At 38.5% G+C, this 27211-nt stretch overlaps 2 protein-coding genes across 5 annotated transcripts in view; both read left to right on the top strand.

Moving 5' to 3' along the window:
- The window catches only part of stxbp5b (syntaxin binding protein 5b (tomosyn)), a 36125-nt gene extending 21540 nt beyond the window's left edge, over positions 1–14585 (top strand). Inside the window, exons 16-29 of one of the 4 annotated variants that reach the window (XM_053509488.1) lie at positions 25–212; positions 334–459; positions 1080–1231; positions 3318–3380; positions 3554–3619; positions 3713–3760; positions 4580–4627; positions 4828–4944; positions 7268–7507; positions 7684–8041; positions 8187–8352; positions 8476–8587; positions 11266–11486; positions 11591–14585. In XM_053509488.1, the coding sequence (XP_053365463.1) occupies positions 25–212; positions 334–459; positions 1080–1231; positions 3318–3380; positions 3554–3619; positions 3713–3760; positions 4580–4627; positions 4828–4944; positions 7268–7507; positions 7684–8041; positions 8187–8352; positions 8476–8587; positions 11266–11486; positions 11591–11632 (1947 nt within the window). In that variant the 3' untranslated portion in view covers positions 11633–14585. The remainder of the gene's footprint in view (positions 1–24; positions 213–333; positions 460–1079; positions 1232–3317; positions 3381–3553; positions 3620–3712; positions 3761–4579; positions 4628–4827; positions 4945–7267; positions 7508–7683; positions 8042–8186; positions 8353–8475; positions 8588–11265; positions 11487–11590) is intronic. The other 3 variants (XM_053509485.1, XM_053509486.1, XM_053509487.1) reach the window with 3 other exon arrangements.
- A 5268-nt stretch (positions 14586–19853) lies between these two features.
- Positions 19854–27211, top strand: part of sash1b (SAM and SH3 domain containing 1b) — a 67891-nt gene continuing 60533 nt past the window's right edge. The window contains exon 1 of the mRNA XM_053510032.1: positions 19854–20949. Coding sequence (XP_053366007.1) covers positions 20503–20949 — 447 coding nt within the window. The 5' untranslated portion in view covers positions 19854–20502. The remainder of the gene's footprint in view (positions 20950–27211) is intronic.

Here is a 27211-nt window from a genome sequence, read left to right as displayed (position 1 = left end):
ACAGTGTTTTTCCTGCATTTGTAGCTGTTGGAGGTGCGGATGCAGTCTGAGCTGAATGACGTAGACTCTCCAGATGGTGGAGGAGACCACGCATCAGCTGTATCTACACCAGGAGCTTCATCCAGCCCTCAGTCCAGTGTACCACAAACACACCTATCCACCAGCAGCAACAACTCTGCCGACGGGCTCCGTGACAACGTGCCCTGCCTCAAGTAGCGTAACTCTGAAAATGCTTTCTGGTTTCAATGTTTATTTTGATTGTAAATCCTGTTCTGCACAAACACATCTTTTTTTCTTTTTTCTTTTCAACACTGTTTGGTTGTCTCTTTACAGGGTAAGAAGCACTCCGCTCAAGCAGTCTCCAGGGTACCAGGTGGAACTGGTCATTCAGCTGGTGTGGGTCAGTGGGGAGCCACCACAGCAGATCACCAGCCTGGCTGTCAACTCTGCCTACGGCCTGTAAGCTGTTACGACCCAACTAAAATATTTTGCATGTATTTGCAGTAGGTCTGTGATTGTATAACAGTGTTGTGGTATAATGCCATAAGTGAATCTGAAATGCCTAAATAGTAAGCATGAACATAAACCAACACGTTATTGAATGCATTAGTTTTTATAGGGAGTGGGATTCATTTAATCTTTATTGATGCTACTTTGTTCTAACCCTGAGGAAATTCTAACCTAAATTAGCAACATTTTTTTCAACTAATTTAGTCATCTTTGGATGTGTAATGCAGAGAATGGTTAAATACTTAAGAAGCCCTTAGAAGCTTCTCTAATAAATTCATAATGCTGCATGCTGCCCTGCCTGAGACCCATTAGAAGAAGAAAGAAAGTCAATCATAAGAAAGTGCACGATTCTACAAGCTGATTAAATCAGCCATAGCAATTATTGCTATAGCTATAATAAAACAGCAATAATGTTTCAGTATTGCATTATATGGAAAGCCTTGATTTTGCTATGAAGGGTTATTACACTATGGATTTTATTTAATAGCATTTATACATCATATATACAGAAGAGATCATTTGTTATTGCTAATGTGACCTTTCTATTTCTTCCCTTTTTTTCCACACAGTGTGGGTTTCGGTAATGGTAACGGCCTGGTGGTGGTGGATTATCTTCAGAAAACCCTGCTGCTCAATGTGAGCACTGCAGAACTGTATGGCTCCTCCGATCCCCACCAGAGACAGCCGCGCTCACCCCGCAAAGCCAGACAGCCCTCAGGAGGTGAGCAGTGATCTTGTTTGGTAGACTAATTACTAAGCTCACTTGGTGAATGAGCAGCATCAGTGTCTTTTCGGCTATTAGGAAGTGCAGTAGGCTGTATAAGACAGCAGAGGCTCTATTGCATGACCCCAACCCCAGAACAAACAGAACTAGTACAAATGTTTTTGAAATCATCAGTCTTACATTTTAAGGTCTCTGTTCTCAATTTTTTTTTTGGTCTTTTACTGTTTTTGTTTTTCTTTTTTTTTCTTGTAAATTCTAGTCTGAGAATTTACACATTCTTGCTATGCTATGCATGTTTAATGCCCTGAGACACCACATTGGCCTAGGACTGTTACACAATACTTTTACTCCACTTAGATTCGGTCCTATGGATTGGATTTCATTAAAAAAAGAAATTTAATGTGTTTGTTTTATTTGTTTTAATTTGGATTGGTTTAAGCGGGATTTTTCAAATTGTAGATTCTTCTGAATCAAAGGATAACAACACGATTAATATGTTTCAGCTGACAACAATTCTTTTAAACCTACCTGGTGCAGTGAGGAGCTTCTCATTTCTTTTTAACAACCATGTCAGGAGACGTAACCCGTGGTTGTGAAAAAAATGTTACTGTATTTCAGAAGGGTCAAATTTTTGGCCTGCATTAAGCCATACCGGCTATGGATATTATGGAAATTACTGGAATTAAGAACTGTCAAAGGCAGGAAGGATAGTCAGCTTTGCACTAGAAATGTGTTTGAAAAAGATTATGAAATACCATGAAAGAAGATCGCTTAAACGCTTAATGAAGTTGCACTGTAAAAAAAAAAAAAAAAAAAAGTTTAATAGTGACAGTAAGAGTATTTTCACACACAATTCGACAAGAACTATTAAAGCAATGGGAAAAGGTCATGTGGTCTGATGGTTCCATTTACGTGCTGCCTCGCACATCGGGTAACAGATATACATTCGCCATTTCTGTGGCAGTTATTTACAGGATCAGGTTGCCAGCTCGATGTCCGTTTGTACAGCATCTAAGCACTTGGGGTTGAAGGATCTTGCTCAAACAGTGAACCTAACAGTGGTGACCTAGCAGGGTTCTGGCTTGACCAGGGGACCTCCTGGTCCACAGTACAATACCTTAACCACGGAGGCTTGATGACCCCAGATTAGCTTTATTTGATTGAGATCAATGGATGCAGAAGGAAAGCAATGCACCCAAGATGCATAGTGCCCATTTTACAGTAGGAGGCAGTGGTATAATCTGGGGTTGCTTCAGTTGGTCAGGTCTAGTCTCAGTGACGTTAAAGCAAAGTTAAGGTGTGGCCATAAAGCAAAGTCAGCCAACTACCTGCTACCGTCAAGGCTCAGTTGTGGAAGAATGGTTCTGGGAGCATGAGAATTAATTTTAACACATTATTTGGCCACAACAGAGTCCTGACATTAACTCCACTCAAAGTCTTTGGGATGGTCTGGAAAATACTTTAAAGAGTGGTTTGTCTCTCTTGTCATTTTGTAGCTTTCATATGTTGGGGAGGACCTGACCGATGGGTGGTAATCGGCCACAGATAAATTTGTCTTGTATCAAGAATATGATGCCGTTCCTTTCAATTGTGTATTTACATAAAAAAAAAATTAAAATGCAAATAAATCAGTTTCTGAATCCATAGGATCCTATATCTGGTGACTAAAAAATAACATTAATAGTAAAGCATGTTTTTACTCACACAACCCCTGGATTATGTTTTTAGGCTGTGGGTGATTCAGGGCATTTTAACTGTTGTCCTTTAATTTCCTTTGGTTTCCTTTTTCTCACCTGTGCACTTGTTCGTCTCTTTCTGGTTTTGCAAAGACAATCTACATAGGAAGTCTTGCATGTCTGGCCTCTCTAGCTTTTATTCAGAAACTGTGAAAAAACTGCGCTCTTCTTACCTCAGTAAGTCATCTGTCATCATTCACCTATCTTTCTGCTTTCTTCTCTCCATTTGCTATGTAGTGGCTGTCTCTGCTTTTGGGCTAATCCCTAATTCTAAGTGATTGTACTATTACATTACTAAGACATTTACATTTCTAGCACTACTTCTTTAATGCCTTTGTAATCAATAGGTCTCTGTGATGGCCACGATAGTTCTGCTTCCTTAGAAGACCGGTGCAAATCTCCTACGTCAGGTAGGTACCTTTTTTTTTGCCAAAGATGCTTTTTAGATGTATTATAATTTTTTTTTACTATTCCCCAATATTTTACAGACATAATATGTTGTAGCTAATGTGCTGAAGGAAACAATATAGCAGCATCACTCATCAGTGTACAATGGCAAATATTTATATGAAATATGTTGTAGGCTGCGTAAGCTCTGACTCCCCCTGCCATTCTGATGATGACAACAAACCAAATTTCTTTGAAAGGGGTATGGTATTGTCATTTTCACTGTTATTGCTCACGTTGAGTATTGATCATAATGTAGATGCACCTTACTGACATGTTTCTAAACATTTTGCAGTGAAGTCGAAAAGCAGACAGTTATCAAAGAGTGTTGCCAATGACTTTGGTACTGTATGATGTTTTTTTCCCCCCATTGTAACTTTCTTTCCACTAATTCACTGGTGCTTTAAGCTTGAACAGCTCATCAAAGTGACATTTGTGCTAAACAATTACTCTTCAATGCAATTAGCTGGTATGTCAAAGAGGAAAACAAAAGAAAAGATTTCAGTGTAATCCCTGCAGAATGGAGAATATTAAGATTCATTTGCATGATAGTTTGATGACACTCTTCTGGTTGAAAGTGTTAATTCACACTGAAACACCTAATCATTCCTTTGTTGTAGCTGATATCGTTGAATCACGGATAGCTGGGTTTAAAACACTGATGCATTTACTAACTGTTACGCTTCCAGTTTGTTTTTCTTGACTAACCTTGTTTAACATTACAGGCTGTGATGCACTGCAAGGGTAACACACGGGCATACGAGATTCATATAACACTCAAATTTTCTCTAATGAATCTTACAAATCAATGACGCGTTGAATTTTTCTCAAAGTCTAATAAGGCATCTGATGTTCTGCTTGGATGGTGCTGGTCCTCACTTTAACTAATCCCTTCGTGCATGGTCAGATTACAAAATGTGACTAAATCTATAATGAAGGAATGTTAATCTCTTCAGGGCTACAGTTGAGTTTGTGGCTGGCTCTAATGGTGTGACTCTGGTTCGAAGCATGATCTACTGTCATTTTAATCAGTTTCTGAGTTACTTATTTTTTTAAGGCTAAATTGAGGAAGACTTTTTTTTTTTTTATCAACCTAACGAGAAATTGCCATATTTCACAGACGTCTACTTTTGTTGAGAAATATTATGTGTTTTTTTTCCAGCTAAGATCTCATGGAAATTTAGCTTGGCTGGTGATCAGAAACAAGATGGTAAGCGTGAACTTTTGCTGTGTATGTGTGCGTCTTATAGAAATATATCTTGTATTTAATAAAGCGATTTCATTGGAAAGGTGCGTTGAAGAGTGCTGAGTGTGGGTGAATGAGGCTTTGTGTTTTGCGTGCGAGTCTGTCTGTGAGATCATCAGTGTCGCTCTTTTGCTTCTTTGGTTCTTTACACTGTGTGTGAAAAGGGACTATACAGCGGCACTGCTCTCTCCCTAATAAGAAAAGTGTGTATAATGAGAAGGAGGAAGTGTTCAGAAGAAGAGCAACATCTATTCACAGGACTCACTCTGTGCCTGATTCCAGTGAGTGGTCCTGATCTGGCAATGCAGTGACTGACCCGGGGTGAATGACTGTACTAACTCTTTTCCTTTCCTGGGATTTGCTGTGTTGGCTTAAAATATGCTCATTAATGTGGGTTTGTTGTGGCTGGAACTGACGTATTTTGGATTTTTTTTTTTTTCATCTACCTTCAGGGCAGTACTAGACAGGTTACAAATAAACACAGGAAACTGAGTATGCCCTCTATACATGTTTTAGTAAATATAGTGATAAATTTTTTTTAGAAGGCAGTTGTTGTCAAAGGAAAAATCCACCAGCATACATTTGATCATGGTGATCAGTGAGATTTATTTATACATGTTATTTTACTTTTTTTTTTTTTCTTTCGCTGACCTCAGATTACTATGCTGTTGTTTCTTTATTCCTGTGAGATTAGCAGTTGTTTGTTTAGTTACAGTGTTAATAAAAGAAACAGTTCCACCAACTTAAACATAATTTATAACCGTCGCTTTTTGCAACAAAAGATTAAAAGCGTCAAGCATTTAGTTTAGAAGTAGTGGAGACCGCACACATTGGACTCCAAGATGCAGAATGCAATGCAGTTAAATGGCCAAGAGTATGTGTACACCTGATCACCAAACCCAAAGACATGGGCAGTAGCTCAGATTTTCTTATACCTCTTTTCTGCTATAATAAGATCCACTCATCTGGGAAGTCTTTCTAGTTTATGAAGACCCATGTATGGTTGTAACGTACAGATGTTTATATATGTTTTAGTGTATATAATACAGTTGCACTGAGTTACAGCAGTGACTTGGCTCAGCTAATTAGTCATCTGCGAGATGACAACCATGAGGGTGTTAACAGCTGTGTTAGCATTATTGGAAGTTGAAGCTTCGAAACCTTATGTGTTTGGGCAGAGTTTACAGATGAGCAGGTGAGAGAGATGGACAGACTAAAGGATGAATGCACTGCTGCATCAGGCTTTTTAGGTGAAGATGGAATCCCTCTGGAGTCACTATCAGCAGGCAGTCAGACAGCATTGCAGGAAACTGTTAGACAAAGTGAAAGTAGACCTCCTTGACATGAAAGCAGTTGGAACTAATTGTCAAGAATGACAAGTCAATAAGAGTCAGAATAAAATCATGTAATAAATCGTTTTTAGCATTGGAGATCGAAAAAATCGAGTGTGCAAACCATTTCAGGGTGGATTTTTCCTTCAAGTTTATTTATAGCATTATAATTGATGTATTAATAATCGGTTTGGTAAGACTAACCATGGTCTGGTTTCTCAGAAGTGTTATCATAAATAATTGTTAACAGAGCATTGCACCTTCTTAATGTTAAGCCCTAATTCTAGTCCACTTTATTTAAGTGCCCCTAAGTACGCAGTCTACACCTTTTGGTTTTTGTTAGCAATCTGGGTGGGACAGAGCAAACAGGTCAGTGGGAGCAGATAAAAAATTTGGGTAAAATATGACTTGAGATAATGGGACAGGGAATAAACAGTGTATTTGTTTTCCCCCCGAGTCAGTGTAATGATTATAATTACAGAGGAAACACCTTACTCAGGAGGCACAGGCCACACTATCAACACATTGTTGTAGATCGCAAATGTAATTAGAAGCCGGGAGAGTAATTTGTGGGCCTTTTTCTTTTTTCCTGTAAAGTTTGTATGTCCCCTTGTGTCCAGGGGTGTGTGTGGAACACAGGCATGAACTGAAGTAGATTGAAACATTTTAAAAGTGTACAGTACCTGTTTACTGTGACTTAAAAACACTTCAGAATCTGTTGGAATAAATTGCCCTTAAAACACTGTTGGGAAACCAGGCCTCTGATCTCTGCAAGTCGCTTTTAATTAAGTGATTTAAATAAAGACTAGTTCAGAATCTATTTATTATGAAACGTCTCTGTATGTAATTTTCTGTGTTTGTTTGTACAGTATCAGACACACTGGCTTTACTGCAAGCATGTTACGCTAATCTTTGTCACGATTATGATGGGGGGGGGGGGGTAATTTGTGTGGTGTGTGGTTTTTTTCTTGTAATTACACTGAAGATATATTTAGCTGCCCCCTGTAGTTTTGAATGCTAACTAACTTACCAAGTGTCTAATGTGCAGTACAAAGAAATTCTGTGATTCACAGTAATTATTATTAATCCTCAAGGTTTCTCAGGCAATTGCTCACTTATAAATTTACTGCAGCTGCTGTTTTTTAAATTCTTTCAGCTTCAGAATTTCACGAAGTTTTCCAAATCATATATTTGTATTAAACATTGCTGTTCTTCTTCTGCCTTTCTCTCTCTCTTTATTTATTTTTTACCTATTTGGTCGGCATGCTGACAGATGCCAAGGACAACTCCTTTAGCCGCTCACGCAGCTCCAGCGTGACCAGTATTGACAAAGAGTCACGCGAGGTCATCTCTTCTTTGCATTTTTGCGACTCCCTGTTCAGGAAGAGTGATGTGGCGGCGTCCCCCAGCCTTTGGGTGGGCACCTCAGTGGGCACTATGCTGGGTATCTCCTTTAATGTTCCCTCCACCCCTGAGCAGAGGCTGCAACAGTCAGTAGGCGTTTCCTTCTGTGGTAAGAGGAGACAAAAACTAAATATATAATTTCAAGGCTGTATAGCATGCCTGAGTCCTGAATGTTATTTGTCTACAACTTGCGGATATCCTTTATAATAAAATGTTGCAGCATTTAATTGCAAGGAAGCCAGATTTTTCTGTATGTGTGTCATGTCTGTGTTTTTTTTTTTCCAGGCTCAGTAATCCGGTTGAAAGGAGGCATTTTGCACATGGCATTGATGGACTCAAGTGGCTCTCTACAGCCTCCTGCCTCTGAGTGCTGGTATGACCTCAACGCCCCTGAGGAGGAGAGGGAAAAGACACGGCGGCGCCGGCCTGCCTCACCCCCTTCTTCTCAGGAGAACCAAGACACCCACTACGCTGTGGTCTGTTCTGAGAAACAGGCCAAAGTGGTGGCCCTGCCCTCACAGAACTGCATCTTTGAACACAACATCACCGAGACCTCGTACGTGCTGAGGGCTGACGTTGTGGTCATGTCAGCTGGAATCTGCATCCCCTGCTTCTGTGCCAACGGGCATATTATGGCTCTAAGGTATGCATGTGACTCTCCTGCTCCTGACAGTTATGGTCAAACCTTTCCTTTTTTTTGTTAATCTGTAAATTTTGTCAATTCTGTGCGACACAGAATTATGGAGCATCAGTCCTAACATTAATGAATACTCATTTCTCTGTGTCAGTTTGCCCAGTCTGCGGCCACTGCTAGACGTCAACTATCTGCCTCTGACGGACATGCGGATAGCCCGAACCTTCTGCTTCTCCAACCTGGGCCAGGCTTTGTACCTCACTTCACCTACAGAGATCCAGAGAATCACCTACAGTCAGGAGACCTGCGATAACTTACAGGTCAGACATCCCTACTTAGTCATTGTGTGTGAGACTGTAAGGTCTCTGTAAAATCTTTTATCATGCATGTAGTTTGTAGATAGGATTCATTTCCATAAATAATACTCATACTGATATTTGCAGGAAATGCTGGGAGAACTGTTCACTCCAGTAGAGACACCAGAGGCTCCTAACAAAGGCTTCTTTAAAGGTCTTTTTGGAGGTGGGGCCCAGTCCCTGGATCGAGAGGATCTCTGTAAGTATAAGAAGCATACTTAGTGGTGCTGAATACATAAATAAATAACTTAAAAATATACAGTTGGCCTCCGAGTGGCGCAGTGGTAAAGTGCTCGCTCTATCATCCGGTGATTGCGAGTTTGATCCATAGGTGATGCTGTAACCTCTTACAGCCGAGGCCTAGAAAGAGCTGATTGGCCGAGCTCTCTCACAGGGGAGGGATGATAGGTACTTCGGGCTCCCACATTGATGATTGCTCTACAGCCAATCAGGGGCGTCTGTGAGCTCACGCAGAGCGGATAGCGCTGTCCTCCGAATGTGTCACACTGCCCCAATGGTGCGTGAGAAAGCTGTTTGAAAAGATGCGGTCGGTGAAGTCACGTGGGTTGGAGGAAACACGTGATAGTCTGCGGCCCACTCGACTGATTGGTAGTAGAAGCTTAATGTGGGAGCCCCATAGTGACGGGAAGGAATCTCTCTTTCTCTCTCTCTCTCTCTCTCTCTCTCTCTCAATTTTGAGCGTGGCACGGTTGTTGGTGCCAGACGGGCCGGTCTGAGTATTTCACAATCTGCTCAGTTACTGGGGTTTTAACGCACAACCATTTCTAGGGTTTACAAAGAATGGTGTGAAAAGGGGAAAAACATCCAGTATGCGTCAGTCCTGTGGGCGAAAATGCCTTGTTAATGCTAGAGATCAGAGGAGGAAGGGCCAACTGATCCAAGCTGATAGAAGAGCAACTTTGACTGAAATAACCACTCGTTACAACCGAGGTATGCAGCAAAGCATTTGTGAAGCCACAACACACACAACCTTGAGGCGGATGGGCTACAACAGCAGAAGACCCCACCGGGTACCACTCATCTCCACTACAAATAGGAAAAAGAGGCTACAATTTGCACAAGCTCACCAAAATTGGACAGTTGAAAACTGGAAAAATGTTGCCTGGTCTGATGAGTCTCGATTTCTGTTGAGAAAAATGGTAGAGTCAGAATTTGGCGTAAACAGAATGAGAACATGAATCCATCATGCCTTGTTACCACTGTGCAGGCTGGTGGTGGTGGTGTAATGGTGTGCGGGATGTTTTCTTGGCACACTTTAGGCCTCTTGGTGCCATTTGGGCATTGTTTAAATGCCACGGGCTACCTGAGCATTGTTTCTGACTATGTTCATCCCTTTATGACCACTATGTACCCATCCTCTGATGGCTACTTCCAGCAGGATAATGCACCATGTCACAAAGCTCGAATCATTTCAAATTGGTTTCTTGAACATGACAACACTGTACTAAAATGGCCCCCACAGACACCAGATCTCAACCCAATAGTGCATCTTTGGGATGTGGTGGAACGGGAGCTTCGTGCCCTGGATGTGCATCACACAAATCTCCACCAACTGCAAGATGCTATCCTACAAATATGGGCCAACATTTCTAAAGAATGCTTTCAGCACCTTGTTGAATCAATGCCACGTAGAATTAAGGCAGTTCTAAAGGGCGAAAGGGGGTCAAACACCGTATTAGTATGGTGTTCCTAATAATCCTTTAGGTGAGTGTATACATATATATATATATATATATATATATATATATATATATATATATATATATATATACATATATAGTGACAATTTCTTTACCCGCCCCAACCCGAGGGTTACCAGATGACGCGCGCATCACTAGTTGGAACCACCTGGTTAAAAATTTTTTGCTAATATTTAAGCAACATTTGTTGTGATTTGAAATATAATAACTGCTTGCGGTACAAATTATGTTCTTAATACAAGGTTTTCACTGTGTATGTTTTAATACAGTGTGGCCCAAAAAAATGTATACACACTTCAACGTTAAAAATATATGCTTTTCTTCTGTTGGTCACATGATAGCATCAACGATGGTCGATGTTGCAACTACTGACATCTTCAGAGGAAACATAATACTACACAATACTATTACAATACTGCCATAATTAAATTTAGGTTTTAAAAAAGGGCATAGATAACAATTAAAGAGTGTATACATTTTATTGGGCCCCTCAATTATTGGGCCTATATATATGTAACGTACAGTATATGAAAATATTTCTCTAATATATGGTCACATATTTCTATATGAGTCCCAATGGTGACTCTGTATTCTAAGGAGGAAACCATGATTTTAGCGTTAATGCTATGCTACTAAAGCTTCAGCTCAGAGCCACATACTTTAAATAAACATTTTATGTTTAAAGATTTTGCAAACAGTTTTAACCCAAAAAGACTGTGGAAACTGTTAGAGGTACAGTTATACAAACTGCTTAGTGAAGCTGCAAGGCATCATAAACAATACAGAAGACATGCAGTAATGAGGAGGAAAATTTTAATCCTTAATGCAAAATAATTCAATAAAAAAAAAAACTGCACCCTGTATGAAGATGTATTTGTGCTATGAATAGATGTTGGTAGATTCCACTTGATATAAATAAAACATCATCTCAATCAAAAATAAAACTGTCCAAATCCTCCAGTTATTATTTTTATTCTGTGCATTAGGATACACCCACATGTGATTACATAATGTTTCCATTTTTATCCAAGAAACTGTTGTTAAAATCGAAACCGTCCCCAGCGCCTGCACTATGGCAGTATTATGGCAGATCATTAGGCACTAGTTCTAAATATTAATCCTTACCCTTGTTTTGTCCTTGGTGTTGTGTTCGCAGTTGGAGAATTGTCAGCGGGGAAGGCCTCACGCAGCCTCGCTCAGCACATTCCCGGGCCTGGTGGCATGGAGGGTATGAAGGGGGCAGCGTCAGGAGTGGTGGGTGAGCTGGCACGTGCCCGAATAGCTCTAGATGAGAGAGGACAGAAGCTTGGTGAACTGGAGGAGAGGACAGCAGCCATGATGGCCAGCGCAGACTCATTTTCTAAGCATGCACATGATGTGAGTTCATTACTGAAATCAGCATGATATCAGAATGATGCAAAGAATATGTAAAATTTGTGATTATGATGATGATTTAAAGATGAGTTTTTTTTGTTTTTCAGGTGATGTTAAAATACAAGGATAAGAAGTGGTATCAGCTCTGATGGCCACGCAGAAAGTCAGAGGGTCCTTTGTTTCAAGGCTTCAAGGCTCTGTCCCACTCTGTCTCTTTCTCTTCTTCCTCTTCCTTTCTCTCTCTCAAAAAAAGAGTTCAATACCACAGTATTTCCACAATCATTTCACACAGGTTGAGCTGAGGAGCTGAACAGAGAGTGAGAATGGAAGAAGCAGAGAAGAGAAAAGAAATGGCAGCAAAAACCTTCCATTTCACAAGATAGAAATGTGAGGTTGAGCACTCTTTCCTGTCACAAAGAGGATCCTTTCTGTTTCAGGATAGAGGACTCAACATGTAACTTTCTCTCATCCTCATCTCCAATGTCTGTGCTGTCATTTTTGTCACTGCCATTCTAATCATAAAAAAAAAAAAATATTTCTATAAATATATGGGGCGAGAGTAGTTGAACCCTGAGCACAGTAACAGTTATGCCCATAGCATTGCCTGGTGTAATGCCTTCTGATTACATGGATCTAAATAATAAATAGCATGTCTAGTGACTTAGAAACCTAGCATTTTACTACTTTTATTTTATTTTATTTTATTTTTACATGGACCCGAAGGCAAGACGTTTGATGAAGCGACATTAATTCCATCTCTAAAGGGCTGGTAATGTGCTGTAACAACCATATAGCATGTGATCATTTCTGCCAGATCACGGACTGACCAGTGCAAAGTAGAGTCATGTCAGTCTTTCGTTTCAGTCCTTTTTCATAAGGACATTTCGGTTTACACAGATCAGATCAGATGTTGTGGATTAGACTCACGACATGTGCATCCAAACAAATATTAGGGTAAATGAACTGAGCATGATCTACTCATCTGCTGAATATATGTAATTTATAAGCAGTTGCATATCATACACTGGAGAACTATATCCTGGAGCATGTGTACTATTTTTGTCCCTGTGGCGAAACTTGACTAAGACTTGACAAAAGTGTGAGGCATGTGCCTTGTGGTGAGCGATGTAGAAGATTTCCTCACTAACTGGTGGAAACTCAAGTATGTTTTGTGGATACTTTGTGGAGTTTTAATCCTCCTACCATTTTTCTCCTCCATAATGCTTCAGCTTCTCTGCCGGTCAAACCCTAAGGAGACCCCTTAGATCAGCTCTGGAGTGAAACTGCTATACAGGCCTGGTTCCATTCAGCAGTCCTCAGGTGGAGGAAAGATATATTTCTCTTCTATACATCTTCATCCTACCACCCCTCGAGAGTAACTTGATAAATGCATGAGTTTCATTCAGCTGAGAGAACCGACTACAACATTCTTTGCGTTTGCTGCAGATGAAGTGACCGAACGCCACTAATCAACTCCATGCTGTTGGTCAGCATTTCCCCAATCTTGTACCTGAGAGGGAGTTCTCTTTTGCCTTTGCTTATCATGCAAATATGCTAACCTCAACCTATGTGTATATCTGAGTCTTTGTGACCATACATATATGCAGAAATATATGTGTGCTCGCATATGGTTATAGAATTGCCATAGCACCTGATTATTTTCGATTCTAAGTTGAGACTTTTTTTAATGTATGTCATCTTTTTTTTTTTTTTTTAATCTTTATTTTGGTTTGTGAGGTGCAAGAAATTGCTGCTACTTGTTTATTTAGGAGCATTTTTTGTTCTCTATTTACCAATGAAGGATGATGCTTTTCTGTTCTTTTTCAAAATTGCTGCCAAATGTTGTAAATAGTTGGACATTTGAAGACAAATTTGAGAGTGCTAGCACAAAACGACTTGAGATGGCTGCCATGTATTTGTCTGACACCGGAGTTGTTTAGCTAGCTATGACCTAATTGTTCAAACTTAGAGGGTCTGACCTGCCGTCATGCTTGTTATAGAGAATCTGAGAATGGTGTCATGACCTCCCTAGAAATACAGTAAGCCACTCCTTTGCTTGCCATGACATATGTGTAAATACCTACCAAAACGGAGAATTTTCAGCGTCTAGCGAACTGAAAACGAATTACGCTACTGTGCTTCATAATCTTTTTTTTTTTTTTTTGTATAAGCAGTTGTGTGGTTTTGCACTATATGTTTTGTATTATAATGACATGAAAGTCATTTTATTGATATTTTTGTAGTTTGTATCGTAACTATTTTTTTGGCATTCGTTTCTTTTAGAAGGACCAAAACACGAGTAAGCAAGATGCTGAGATGTGTTAATGGCAAGCTACAAGGAGTGTCTTTTACTCTCAGATCTGTCTTCATTGTCAGTTTAATGATATAATATATTTATATATTTGGAAAATATATATATACTTTTCATTTCAAATATTTACAAATAAATACTTTTAGTATATTATTTAAAGAGAATGGTGCATTTTAAGATAATTGGTTGTATATATTCTCCCTGAACATCGAAAAATTGAATATAAACACTTTCGAAGGTGAGCCAACTGCTCGATGATCTGTAGATGGAGGAGCTGCTTCAGCCTCGATGCTCCGCGTGTCTGAGAGAATGGACCATTTCTGTATACTGTGTGTCCTACAAGTTTTTTTGCACAAAAAAAGGCAGCATGATACTTAGTGTTTACAAATTTGAAATATTCATAATGTATACCCTTTAGAGAAGATGTCTAATTTCTGAATCATGTTAGACAAAAACAGATCTCATGTATTTTTTGTTTCTCAGTCAGGCATGGAGGAACATATTTAACGTGTGTTGTTACATTTTAAATTGTTCAGCGTGAGCATACTCAGCCAATACAGTACTCCCTAAAGCCCATGCTCTTCTGTTTTCTGGGGAGAGGGTCTGTTTTCTTAATTGCCATGTTTGAAAGTTTCTGTGGGGTGCAGTTTTCCTCATTATAGCCAAGTTATTGTACAGTTTTATTAAGCAGAATTTCACATGGATGTTTGTCTTAATATGCTGCCACCTACAGTCTAGGAAATATGTTGATTATACATAACTGTGGATTGGAAAATAAATGTAAATCAAAGTGCTTTGCTGATTCTTTTATCTTGTGAAATAACCTTTTACAAGTGTTGGCCACAAGGTGCCATCATTTGACCACAAATTCAGTTGAAGAAAATGATGCTTATTTTATATGGCACAATCATCTGGAATTTCATTCATTCATTCATTCATTTTGGATTAATTCATTCACAGTGGAATAGTTAGTACTGTGGCTTTGCACCTGCATCTGTGTGTGTGGAGATTGATGGGTTATTTTTCTCAGGGTTTCTTTCCACAGTCCAAAGGCATGTAGATTAGGCTAATTGGCGCTTCAAAATTGCCCAGTGTGTGTGTGTGTGTGTGTGTGTGTGCGTGCTTGCAATGGATTGGCATCCTGTCCAGGGTGTACCCCGCCTTTTGCCCAAAGCCAGACTCCAGGCTTCCACGATGCTGATACTCGGTTTATTTCCCCACTCAATCAAACACTATGGGCAATTTATAAACACCAATCAGCCTACAGCACGTTTTTCTACAGTGGAAAAAAAAGAAAACCCATAAAGGACAGGTAGAATGTGAAATCCACACAAACTGTAAATTCGAACCCCAACCCTACAAGTGGGAGGCAACATTGCTTCCAGCTGAGCCACTCCCATAATCTGAATTTCACAGTTTAATGTAAAAGAATTCAAGTCTGATTCATGGTGGTCACCCACAGGATCCACCGCTAATGTCTTGGTTCCAGACACCACAGCGACCCCAGATATCTTGTAGAAACCTCCCCTGAGCGTGGCACAAGCAGAACCTACAGACTATTGTTTTTGTAATTTTAATGCCATTTAAAGTACGCAGTGTTTTTTGTGTGCGTGTGTGTCTTTTAATCATTCAGTGTTTCAGCTTAGGCTTGTGGGAGGGACATCTGTACATTATCTCAGAAAAAACATATAATTGCACTAAGTTTCTAAGAAAACATACACTAGCACACTTCTTGTACCTAAGGTCTCAGAGACCCTGTAACTGTGAGATTGCATGGGGGGGCTGGACTTTTAAGACAGTGCTCACCAGGACCAGTGCCAGCCAAATGCTTCTTTCGTTGCATGCTATGCAGAGGTGGCGTGTATATGTTATATCCATTAAAATAACCCGCACAAAAAAAACAGCCTCTCTTGCCTGAAGGTCAGATGCATGTCAGCCAATGGCATGGGGAAACAGGCACTGGCAGACCCAAAACCAAGCCTTGGCTAGAAGCCTGGCTCATTTCTCAGGCCTTGATGTGCTATGCCATGGCCATCTCAGTCAGTACCAAGTGCACGGTTTCCCCCATGGTATTTAAAATGTAAAAAAAAAAATCAGCTCCTGGAGCATCATGATATTTCCCCACTGGCGTCACCACTAGATGGCTGTTACTCACCATCTATGAATGTGACTTCTTTGCCAGCAATCAGCAGCCTCCCTCAGCCTCTAGCTTTAGCTTGACTGCTTTTAGAGTACATATTAGCTTGGCAAACTACAACTGATTCCACGTGGGTGGTCAAAACAATAACAAGGGGCTGCAAAAATTTTTTGCCCTGAAACCTGTATTTATAAGAAATCTTGTTTTTTTTTTATCACTTGTTTTGCTAAATTAGTTAATTTGTTTTCTTTCAGAAAAAGTTGCACTATTCGGTAAATTTCCCAGATCAAAATTCTATATTGATTTTTTTATTGTTACTAAAAAGGTAATTTACTAAATCCCATATTGAATCTCAGAGTGTTAAACAGATACTATGTAAGGAAATACAGTTTTTAAAATAGCCATCACTCCATAATGGCTGATTAAACAGAAAGATTATCTGGTTTATCTGTTCTGACTTTCCTTTACCCCACAGGTGAGTTGTGACTGTTTGTGAAGGCAGGATTAATGTTGTTAAGATTAGAGAAGCTCCAAATCATGACATACCTGTAAATAGATGACTGCGTAGGTATAGTTCATTCCAGGGTTCTGCCTCTCTCAGGGTAAATCAGATGAAAAGCAATTTCACTGCTTCTCATACTGCCACATTCATGGGACTGGAGACTGGAGTTTACATTTAACAAAAGAACATTCGGTCTCTCATAAGCTGCTACTAAGAATGAGGCTTCTAATTAGAAACATGGTTCAATAAGTATTTATTTTCTGCATTAACAAAAACAGCTTGCCTAATTAAACTAGCACCATATCAGTATAATTTATCTAGCTACACCAAATGCATACTTTCCAACCAACGCCAACCTTTAAACTACTAAAAAGTCCAATACAACAGTAACTGAATTTTATGTAAAGATGAGGACATGGAAATCTGTCCATCTTGTTAAGCTGATTTGTTGTGTGCAGAGTAACCTGAACGATGGGGAAAAGTTGTCTTGCAACTTGCGTGAAAAAAGTATAAGCATTGAAGCTATGCCTTTCTGAAATAAATAATTAAGCATTTTTTACTTTTGCATCATTCTGATGTCTCCAATATTACCTGATGATAAAAGCCAGATGGCAGATACAATATACTATGTGTTATTAAGACAAGGCACTGCAGAGACACTTGAGAAGCAAGTAAATTATTATTTTGAGATATCAACTACAGCATAACCTAATAGTCTAATGGAAAATAAAACCCCTATAGTAGACAATTATATTTGGGGAATTATATAATAAATATTGTATGTTTTAAATAAAGTAAGGGAGCATGATATGCAAAATAAAATAAGCTGAAAGCTGAACTAAAAAAAAATGTGTAGATGTGTAATCTCAATTGACCAAATGTCCAAGTAAGCAATGAACAATACAAAACAATAGGTTGGGGCACTCGGGCAGTGAACAAACAGCATATGTGGCTAATCTATTAGATGTGTCTATTCCGTTAATATCATTACCATGTAAACATTATGTTAGGCAAGAAATTGTATCGATATAACAAATTTATTGATTTAATTTTAAATAAAGCAATAAAGTTCACAGTCTATAGATTGGGAAGTATTATCTAAATGAATTTTTCACTTCAAATGTTTTTTTCATAAACTGGCCTTAGGCTACATCAAGTAAAGCCATGTCAAGAACAGATGATTAATGTAGTTAACTCTATAGCTATATAGATATAAATTGCTCACCATATCTACGTCACCGTTCTGGAGTTAAAATGTAACACTGTCGGAGGTGATCCAAGCACAGTGACAAATAACATAAACTGACAGGCCGATTCATTAGTGATGAGATGGTATGATGTGGCCTAAAACAAAACATTGCTTATTTTCCAATAATAGCATGTCTTAATGTTTTATTCCACTTAAACTTCAAGAATTTGCCAAAACAATGTGTAATGGCAATGATATGTCATTAAAGAATGGCATGTAATTTAAGAACTGCACATCTTTCTTTGTTTAAAGTTAAACATCTGCTAAAACATACTATATTAGGTTCTGCTATCTGAGGAATATTTAAAGAAACTTTGAGGTTTGGGTTTGTCACTTTAATGACATCTACTTTGCATAACAGTAAGACAGTTTGTATTCAATTGTTCGCTGCTGATGGTGAAATGACAGCACTGTGTCATAAATGCACATAAAAAATGAAGGATGGCTTTTTGTTTTCTTTTTTGCTTGCCAACATGGAAGTAATTATAACATTATAACAACTATTAAAAAGTCAACCCTAAACCAGCATCTTTGATTGTTATAAAAATAGATAATTTTTAAAGAGAAAATTTGAAGATATGCTTTAATAGGACAGTCCAAATTGAGGTGGCATGGTGGCTTAGTGGTTAGCAAAAGCTTTCGTGTTGCACCTCCAGGTACCGAGTTCGATTCATGCCTCAGGACTGGGTGCGCATGGAGTTTGCATGTTCTCCCCATGCTTGGTTTTCTTCACAGTCCAAACACATACAGATTAGGCTGATTGGCGTTCTCAAATTGCCCGCAGTGTGTGAATGAATGTGTGTGTGTGCCCTGCAATGGATTGGCACCCTATCCAAGGTGTACCCCGCTTGTGCCCTAAGTCTCCTGGGATAGGCTGCAGGCCCCATGTGACCCTGTAAACAGTATAAAACGGTATAGACAATGAGTGAGTGAGTTAGTGAGTATACAAATTAAGTATGGTAATAATTGGATGCCAACAGATCACACCATTATTGATTATTTTCCTAGCACAAGTCATTTTTTATGCTTTATTTATCAAACATGTTAGCTATCAAACCAACTAGATAAACGTAAACATCTTAAACACCTACAAAACATTCATGTGTAGCTAAAAAGTATACATTTCCATTCATCTTCTATACCACTTATCCTGTGTACATGGTTATGGGGGATTGGAGCCTATCCCATACCTGAGGCGAGAATCGAACCCTTGACCCTGTAGGTGCGAGTGCTAACCGCTTTGTGCCACCTAAAAATCAAGTTACTATACAAAACTGAGGACTAGAGTGGATATTCAATGCAAATTCACAATTTGTGTAGTTAGTCTTCCCAAGTCTGAGCTTAATCAGTTTGTGGGTCTGGATGTGGCCTTACTTGAATGTGTTTAATCTATTTCAGCAAATACAATGCCTGGACATGTATATTAAAGAAACTGAACTTTATTTGGTTTTATAATATTTTATTCCATTTCATTTTTTTATTATTATTTCATAATTTTCATTTCACCTGTCACACATATGTTTTCATCCAATAAACGTTGGATAAGTGTCCAACATAAACCTGTCCTCGATGTTACAGGAAACGTGTCTCTGACAGTCTTGTAGTTAAAGATATATTCAGCTTATCTTATCGCTTTTTGACAGTCTTGGGTTTTTATGTATACATGAAATAAGACACTTGAAAGCTTTCCCTTTTTATTCCACTTGCGGCATTTGCATGGAAGTGCGAACACGCAAATATCTGGAAATTTCTGCGAAGGAGGTAAAAAGAATCACGTGATCGCCCACCTTCTGTCCTGTGTGAAGTTGTGTGCCACTGTCTCTTTCTTGCAGAATCTTTTCCCTTTTTTGTGTCCCTTTTTATTCCACTCAGTGCCTGCCATATTTCTTTATAAACTATTATTATATTCATACAATTAAAAATGTAATAAAATATTAATACAAAAATTAGGAATGTAAATTCATGATGCTTGTTTGAGGTAAATTACAGTACCGTGTAAGCGTCTCCAACACGACAAAAGACTGAGAGGCTTGGAGTGTTGCATTTTCTCGGGTGGTCCCTAGGAGGCGCTGGAGTTAAAAAAAAAAAAAAAAAAAAGACCCAGATGCAGCCTGGCTTCAGTTGAGCGAGACTGATAGTCAGACAAACGGACAGTTCAGTTGAGGCGACGAGGCAGGTAGAGCGACTTTCCGTGTGTTCGTAGAGACTTAACAAGGGAGCTGTTGTTTTTTTGTTCTGTTATATCCATAGAACTATCTGAAGTGATTGAATACTTGCAGCGAAAACAATTAAAATAGTAATTAGTGGCTAATTAAGTGTCAAGCTTATTGACACTTTGAAGACGCCAGGCTGTTTTTTTGTTTACACCGGAATATTTTGGGATACGGGAGATTTGTTTGCAAGCGACACTTTTGGAAAAGGTAAACCCCCTTCAGTAATGGAGAATGTTACGAGGTTGTGTTTAGTGTAAAATGCCGACAACGTTTTCCCTCCAGTATCAGCGCAGTTTTATATTTAAGTTTGTCGATAAACTTTCGTCTTCCTTTTGCAGTCGTTCTCGGTTTAAAATGTAGCCCGGTTGTGCGAACGCGATCCACTTGGCATGACTCAGAGACGCAACAACCTGGCGTTCCCAGTGCTTCTGTTTTGGAAACACACAGTTTTCTTCCAGAGACGCACTCTCACAGCTTCACGCCTCGCCAAAATTCACTTCCCACAAAGAGCGACGAGGAGGATAATGCACTCACAGCGGCTCCGTTAAGCGGTCTAATTCCTTTTATTTTATTATTATTATTTTTGGATAAAGTATTAGTAAGAACGATGAGCAGCGGTCTCTCTATCGTCTACGAGTGGCTGAAAACCCTGCAGCTGACCCAGTATGTCGAGTCGTTCGTGGATAACGGCTACGACGACCTGGAGGTGTGTAAGCAGATTGGAGAGCCCGACCTGGACGCGATCGGGGTGTTTCCTCCACATCACAGACTCAAAGTTCTCCGAGCAGTGCAGAGACTTCGCGAGGAGGACAAGAAGCTGGCTCCGGGGCTTTACTTCACATTAGAGCCACTTCCAGATGTCTCCAGTGTTTACTGTAAAGCCATGGGCTCTCACTGGGACAGAGAAGGACTTGAGCTGTCCAATAACAATAATCTCCTCCGTGGAGGCCCTCCAGATCCAGTGACTTACCCGAAACTTAAGATGAAGATCCTGATCCGAGATAAGCTGATCAAGGATGGGATAGACCTGAGTAAGCCCCCTTACTCATTTAAGGTGTGTACAAGCTTTACACAATTGGTGTTTTTTTTTTTTTTTTTTTTTTTTTTAAATAGCATGCACATAAATATTTTACCCAAGTGATAAAACCTATGGTGACATAGTGGTTAGCACTGTCGCCTCGCACCTCCAGGGTCCTGGTTTGATTCCCGCCTTAGGTCTGTGTGCATGGAGTTTGCATGTTCTCTCTGTCCTTGGTGGGGTTCTTCCAGGTAATCTGGTTTTCTCCCACAGTCCAAAAACATACAAGTTGGACTAATTGATGTTCTCAAATTGCGCGTAAATGAGTGTGTGTATACCCTGCAATGGATTGGCACCACATCCAAGGTGTACCCTAGCTCATGGCATAAGTCTCCTAGGACAGGCTCCAGGCACCCCTGTGAGCTTTGTACACAGGATAAAGCAGTAGAGACAGTGAGTGAGTGAGTGATAAAACCTATGTGAGAGTGCTTGTTTTATTGTTAATAATTTTTTTTAGTATAGAAATTCTCATGGCTTTGTACATCAGCTTTAATTTAAGAGCATGCTAAAAATCTGCAGCTTTGGGTGGGGTTTTGAATTATTTATAAAACAACAACAACAACAACAACACACACACATCTATAATGTGACTAGTTCACCAGAGGCCAGATTTTAGCTGTACCTGTAGGTGGAATTTTTTGTGCCTGCTGGTGTTTACCAATCCAATCATCCAAGCTCCTGAGATGACCCACATTTTTCTGTTTATTTTTTCCAAACATTTTTATATGTACCAGTGTTCCTGATGGCCTGGTTTAAGTGTGATTGGAGTGGCAGGAAGGAAGAAATGTGGTCTCTGCAGAATGGTTTGCAAAGCACTGTTGTACAGTAATTATTTATCGCTACACAGACCTGAGACACAAATCCAAATAATCTAGTGATACTCCTCAGATGTCAGACTGTCTAAATTTAACCCATCATTCATTAGCAGACACTGGGGAGTTTGGAGTTAACACTGTTTTGATGTTAATCAATATCCCAGCGGGCACATGCAATCTATTATGCGTATTTAATAATGACATTAGAGGGATTTACAACACAGAAATCACACTGAATTGTGTGTATTTAATAGAGGAGTTGAATCACCAAGATATGGACATATGATATTTCCATGATACCTGGTTGCCGACTCAATTTATATAGTGATTCTGTTAATATCACAATTTTATAAATATCACAATTTAATATTAAGATTTTGTTTCTAAACCGAAATTTGCAAAAACATTTAAATTTTAAACAGACTTTGCAAAAAATTAGCTTTTACAACACAATATGTATGCTGTTCTCTTTGACAACATTTGAATAGTTTAAAGTGTACCACCTGTAGAACTAGAGGAATGCAACATTTTACAATCTAAAATTTAATAAATATAATAATAATAAATAAAAGTTATAAAATAATAAAAATTGTAATAGAAGCTAACTGGGTTTTAATATTTTGCTTATATTAAAAAAATATTTAGTTGATTTAACTAAATTGATTTAGTCTTAAGTAATGAATTTGGCAGCAATGCTGGCTGCATATTGGGTAATTCTGTACATCTTGTGCAAGTGAATCACAGCTTTTTTTATTTGTGTTTATTTTGTACTCTGTATACTATGTTATGCTGTCTGAATAAGTTAGTTCAAATATGTTACATGGCTCTTATTAGTATTAACTCAAGGTCAGTCAGTTGCAGACAGATATCACACTTTTGCTCTATTTAACGTACAGTGTAAGGACTCCAAAGCAATTTGTTTTCAGATTCACTGTGAGTAAACCGTAACCCATTGGCAGTGAAATTCAGAATATCAACCTGTGGCAGCGTGAGACCTCCGAGAGCTTGTCATGCTACAAAACAGAGCTTTCAATGGCCATGTCCCATGCTTTTGTTTCCAGGTTGGCTAAGCGTCTGCTTCGGGTCTTATCAGCACATTTATCAGAGTGTCTGGTCTCCGGTGACAGATGGCTGTAAATGGCTTTATTGGGGTTTGAGTATTACCCCAGAGAGCCATTTAAACTTTACATTGAATGCCAGAGACATCCAGATCTCAGTCCTTATTATTTGTCACATTTGACCGTGTCTGGTTAGTGTGCTTTCATATCTGACATTTTTTTGTGGATATTACAAATATGTCTTAGCTTTTTTTTTTTTTTTTTACTTTGCTGTGACTTGTTGAAAGATGAGTGTGTTTAGTAAGTTAAAATAGTAGAATTAATAGTACCAGCTGGATTTCTGGATTAACCCTGGCAGTGTGATTGAAACAAAATGCTTTTCTGCCAATGCTTTGTGTTCTTCTGTCCTTGTTGGACACCGTAAGAAATGGGGTGAACATAAATCAATCATAAGCAGATGGAAGTTCTTACTTGCTGATGAGACCGCTTTGGTTGGCCCTGTGGATGGGAAATTTTGTTATAAAAAGCGAATGGATGGAAGCGTCGATAAGAGCATGGTTGTGTGCAAGCTATGCAACAAGGAATTCGCATATCACTGCGGCACATCGAGCCTCAAGTATCACCTCAATGCTAAACATATAGAGTTAAAGAGTCATTATTCAATGTTATACTAAAAATCCATATGAAAAAACTTACTTCTCACTGTTCTCAGGACAAATATTTATATGCGATTAATTTTGATTAATTAATTACAAAGCCTCTAATTAATTAGATTATTTTTTTTAATCGAGTCCCGGCCCTTATTATATTGCTTTATAATGGTCCATCTGTGACCCAATTGATTTTTTTGCATTTAAAGCAATATATTAATCAATGTCTTTGTTGTTTTGTTTTTGTTTTTTTGTTCTTGTAGTTATGCATCTAACACTGAGTGAATTATTTGTCATTTTGTAATTCTCTTTAGCAATATCTCTGGAAAGAGTGGTTGAGTTTGTTGGATTTATTTGTAATTATTACTGTAACCAATAAATTGACTTTTTAGATTTTTAAATTACTCCAACTATGATGTAAAAGTCCCCAAAAATATTTTTCAGTAGCTTCCTTCCTGCCTGAAACATGTTCTAGGGGTATTTCCGTTAAATACCTTTAGAACAAAGAGGACAAAACTTGGCAGTGTGTGCATCCCAACCACGCCATTGCCATTAAGCTCTACTTGTTATGGGCACATCCAGGTCATGCATAAAGTTAATATATATAGGAAGTGTATTTATATAGAATTGAGTGATGGATAGATAGTGAGTCTAACTATTAGGTGCCCCAGAGGGTAAACTCTGTCAGTAATGGTAGTGACACAGCTTCTATGTTGAGTGAGGTACTAAATTGCCTTTGTCTGTTTTCTCTAGTCCTAATAATTATTTGTTTGTTTTATTTGTAAACTGCAGATTTCTGTTTGGCTTTACCAGTAAACAGTTATTTTGGTGCCATCTGCAACAAATCAACAGATAAACTGCACCAAATCATAGTGTGTACTATAGCGATGCTGGGATTTCATTTTTCCTTTTGCAAGATAATTGTTTTTTTAGTATCAAAAAGGGAGCGCTCTTTCTGTTTTTGTTGCATAGTTGTTAAACCATCGCTGTTCTAAACAATACCTTCAAGGTTTGTCTGTTGTGATGTGATAAGGGACTGAAACAGGAGTATCCTTTGTAAAGTTCCACACTCTTACTGCTGAGAGAGTACAGACTCAGGGCTATGTAATCTTTAGGCAAGTTTTAGACTTAACTGTTAAGTGCTGGAAAAACTGCACTATGTGACCCACATCTGACCTTTTATTTTATTTGAACTGAGGGAGTTGATTTGTATTAGTCTGGAACATTTCATAATTTGACATACAGCCACTTTTTGCACAGTAATGAGAGCAGAGTCATTTTAGAAAAAAGGCTTACATGGATTATTAAAAGGACAAACCACTAACATTTTCATATAGCATGGTGCCCTGTTTGTCATTAAATCTGAATGATTTTGTTTACCTGCCAGCTTGGGCCAACTGCTCAGTGATTAACCTATCTTCCATCTTTATCATTTCTCTAAGGTACTCATTCATGCATTAAATCTGGTTAGCCGATCATGTGGCAGCAATGCAGTGTGTAAGTCTTGAAAATGCAGGTGCTCAGTATAGTATCAGTGTCCTGTCCAGGTCTTCTGCTACTGCAGCCCCTTAGGCTTAATATTCTATTTTTTTTTCTTTGTGAGATGGTTTTCTATCCACCAATGTTTTGGTGCGAAACAGTGTGGCAATTCTCATTAATAAGACTTTTCACCTTCACAACTGTTAAACACAGGCTGTTTTTAATGGTGGAGGCTTTATATTTTATGTTGTCCATCAGTCCAAAATTTTATGTCTGTAAGGTGGGCTTTTATGAATTGACTTATTCGTCCAGCACATCCCACAGATCCTCTTAATCATGTCTTAAACCATTCTTAGATATTTTTTTAACGAGTGGCAGGGTGCATTATCCTGCTGAAAGAGGAAACTATTATAAAGGATTACCGTTTGCATGAACAGGTGTTCTTGGTTTTTACGGCAGTGTTTAGGTTGGTGGTATGTGTTGTCCTTCCCTTGACTACTTTTGAAATGTACTAATCATTGCATACCAAGAACACCTTTTAAGACCCGCTGTTTTGGACATGCTTTGACCAAGGCTTCTAGCCCTTAGTATTTGACTCTTGTCGAAGTGTCTCATCTGTACACTTACCCTTTTTTTTCTACATCCATCACATCAACTTTGCAACTTTACTGTTCACTTGCTGCCTAATATATACATTATGGATTATAACAAGATCATCAATTCCCTTTACTTGTTAGTAGTTTTAATGTTGGGCCCTACTGGCATAAATGGGATTATTATTATTATTATTATTATTATTATTATTATTATTATTATTATATTTCATACAGTGGTTTTCTTTCTGTTCATTGTACAGAAATGTTACGTATACCATCATGTTCAGGAACTTATGTCCATGTTATTGGTTGAATGTTTTAAGGATTTAGATGGAACTATCTTTGGAACCAGTACATGAACTGATTAGAAAGGGGAGACTTGCTTCAGGAATGGAATAAAACCGGTTCCAAGTTGTGTGCGGATCACATGGTCTGCTATGGCAACCCCTTGACGAGAACAGCTAAAGGACAAACAATCACAACACCTTACATTTGATGTTAGTAATAGCCAGTGTGCTTGCCTGTATGATTGTATGCAGTGTGCCGCTGCCATATGATTGGCTGATTTGTATAATTGTATAACTAAGCTAAATCGTGGGTTAAATACCCCTGGGATAATCTAGTAAGAATTTGAACTGTAAATCAGTACAGATATGTCTATGGTAATGCTGAAATAAGCCCAATGCCTTTGCTGCAACACCAGATGTTACATGCCATTGTTAGTTTTTATTAAACTTGCAATTTACATGAAGGTCTCAGTAGTATTTCTTTAAAATAAATTTGCTATAATTTTCTGCATCAAAAATAGCTAAAAACACTTATACTATGGGCTAAGTAAGGTAAGTGATAAATTAGCTGTCTTATGCCTGTCCTATGGTTTATCTTGAAAACTCTGAAAAATGATACTTCATCAGTGTTATCGTGTTCCTTTATGGTTTCACACCATTATATAGCCTGCTTCATCTTTGTGTTTCCTGTTTGAGGCAATAACAAATATTTCCAATTTTGAAAGAACAATACATTTTATTTTAAATACATTGCTATGTGTCTGGTGTTTATTCCTGAATCTGCTGTACAGGTTTACTGAAAGAATGTCTTAGAATTTGTCCACTTATTACACTGACTATGCGCAACACTAAGACATCTCTATTTTAAGCTTTGTAGTTACGACTGTTGTACAGCTTTAAACTGGTTAGAAGTCACACACCTTATATGTAGTTAATTTGACTTTTCAGTTAAACAGTCATGCAAATTGTGCCCATATTCTACTTGTTTTTGCATAATTGCTAGAAAAGGGTTTTTGGCCATCACTACTCGAGGTAGCCTGTAAGAACACACTAATGAAAGTAACATGAAATTCTATATCATTGAAATTAAATATCTGAAAATGTTTTTGTATATGGACTGTGGATAGTCGGTTTGATCTATGAAGTGTGAAATCTGTAGGAATTTATTGTGCTTTTACATCATAGGCAGTGCGACCACTTTACAGTAACTGCAACCTCAAATTGGTAGATTATTCTTTGTATCCACCATCCTGTGGGTGGATACAATTAGTACCATGTACTGTACCACTGTTTGTTAGTTTATTTTATTTTGTGGTGTATATGCTGATATGTTTGTAGTCATCTGTGTATACT

Source organism: Clarias gariepinus, chromosome 13 (genome assembly GCF_024256425.1).
Source record: "Clarias gariepinus isolate MV-2021 ecotype Netherlands chromosome 13, CGAR_prim_01v2, whole genome shotgun sequence".
NCBI lineage: Eukaryota > Metazoa > Chordata > Actinopteri > Siluriformes > Clariidae > Clarias > Clarias gariepinus.
This window is presented reverse-complemented; position numbering and strand designations above follow the sequence as displayed.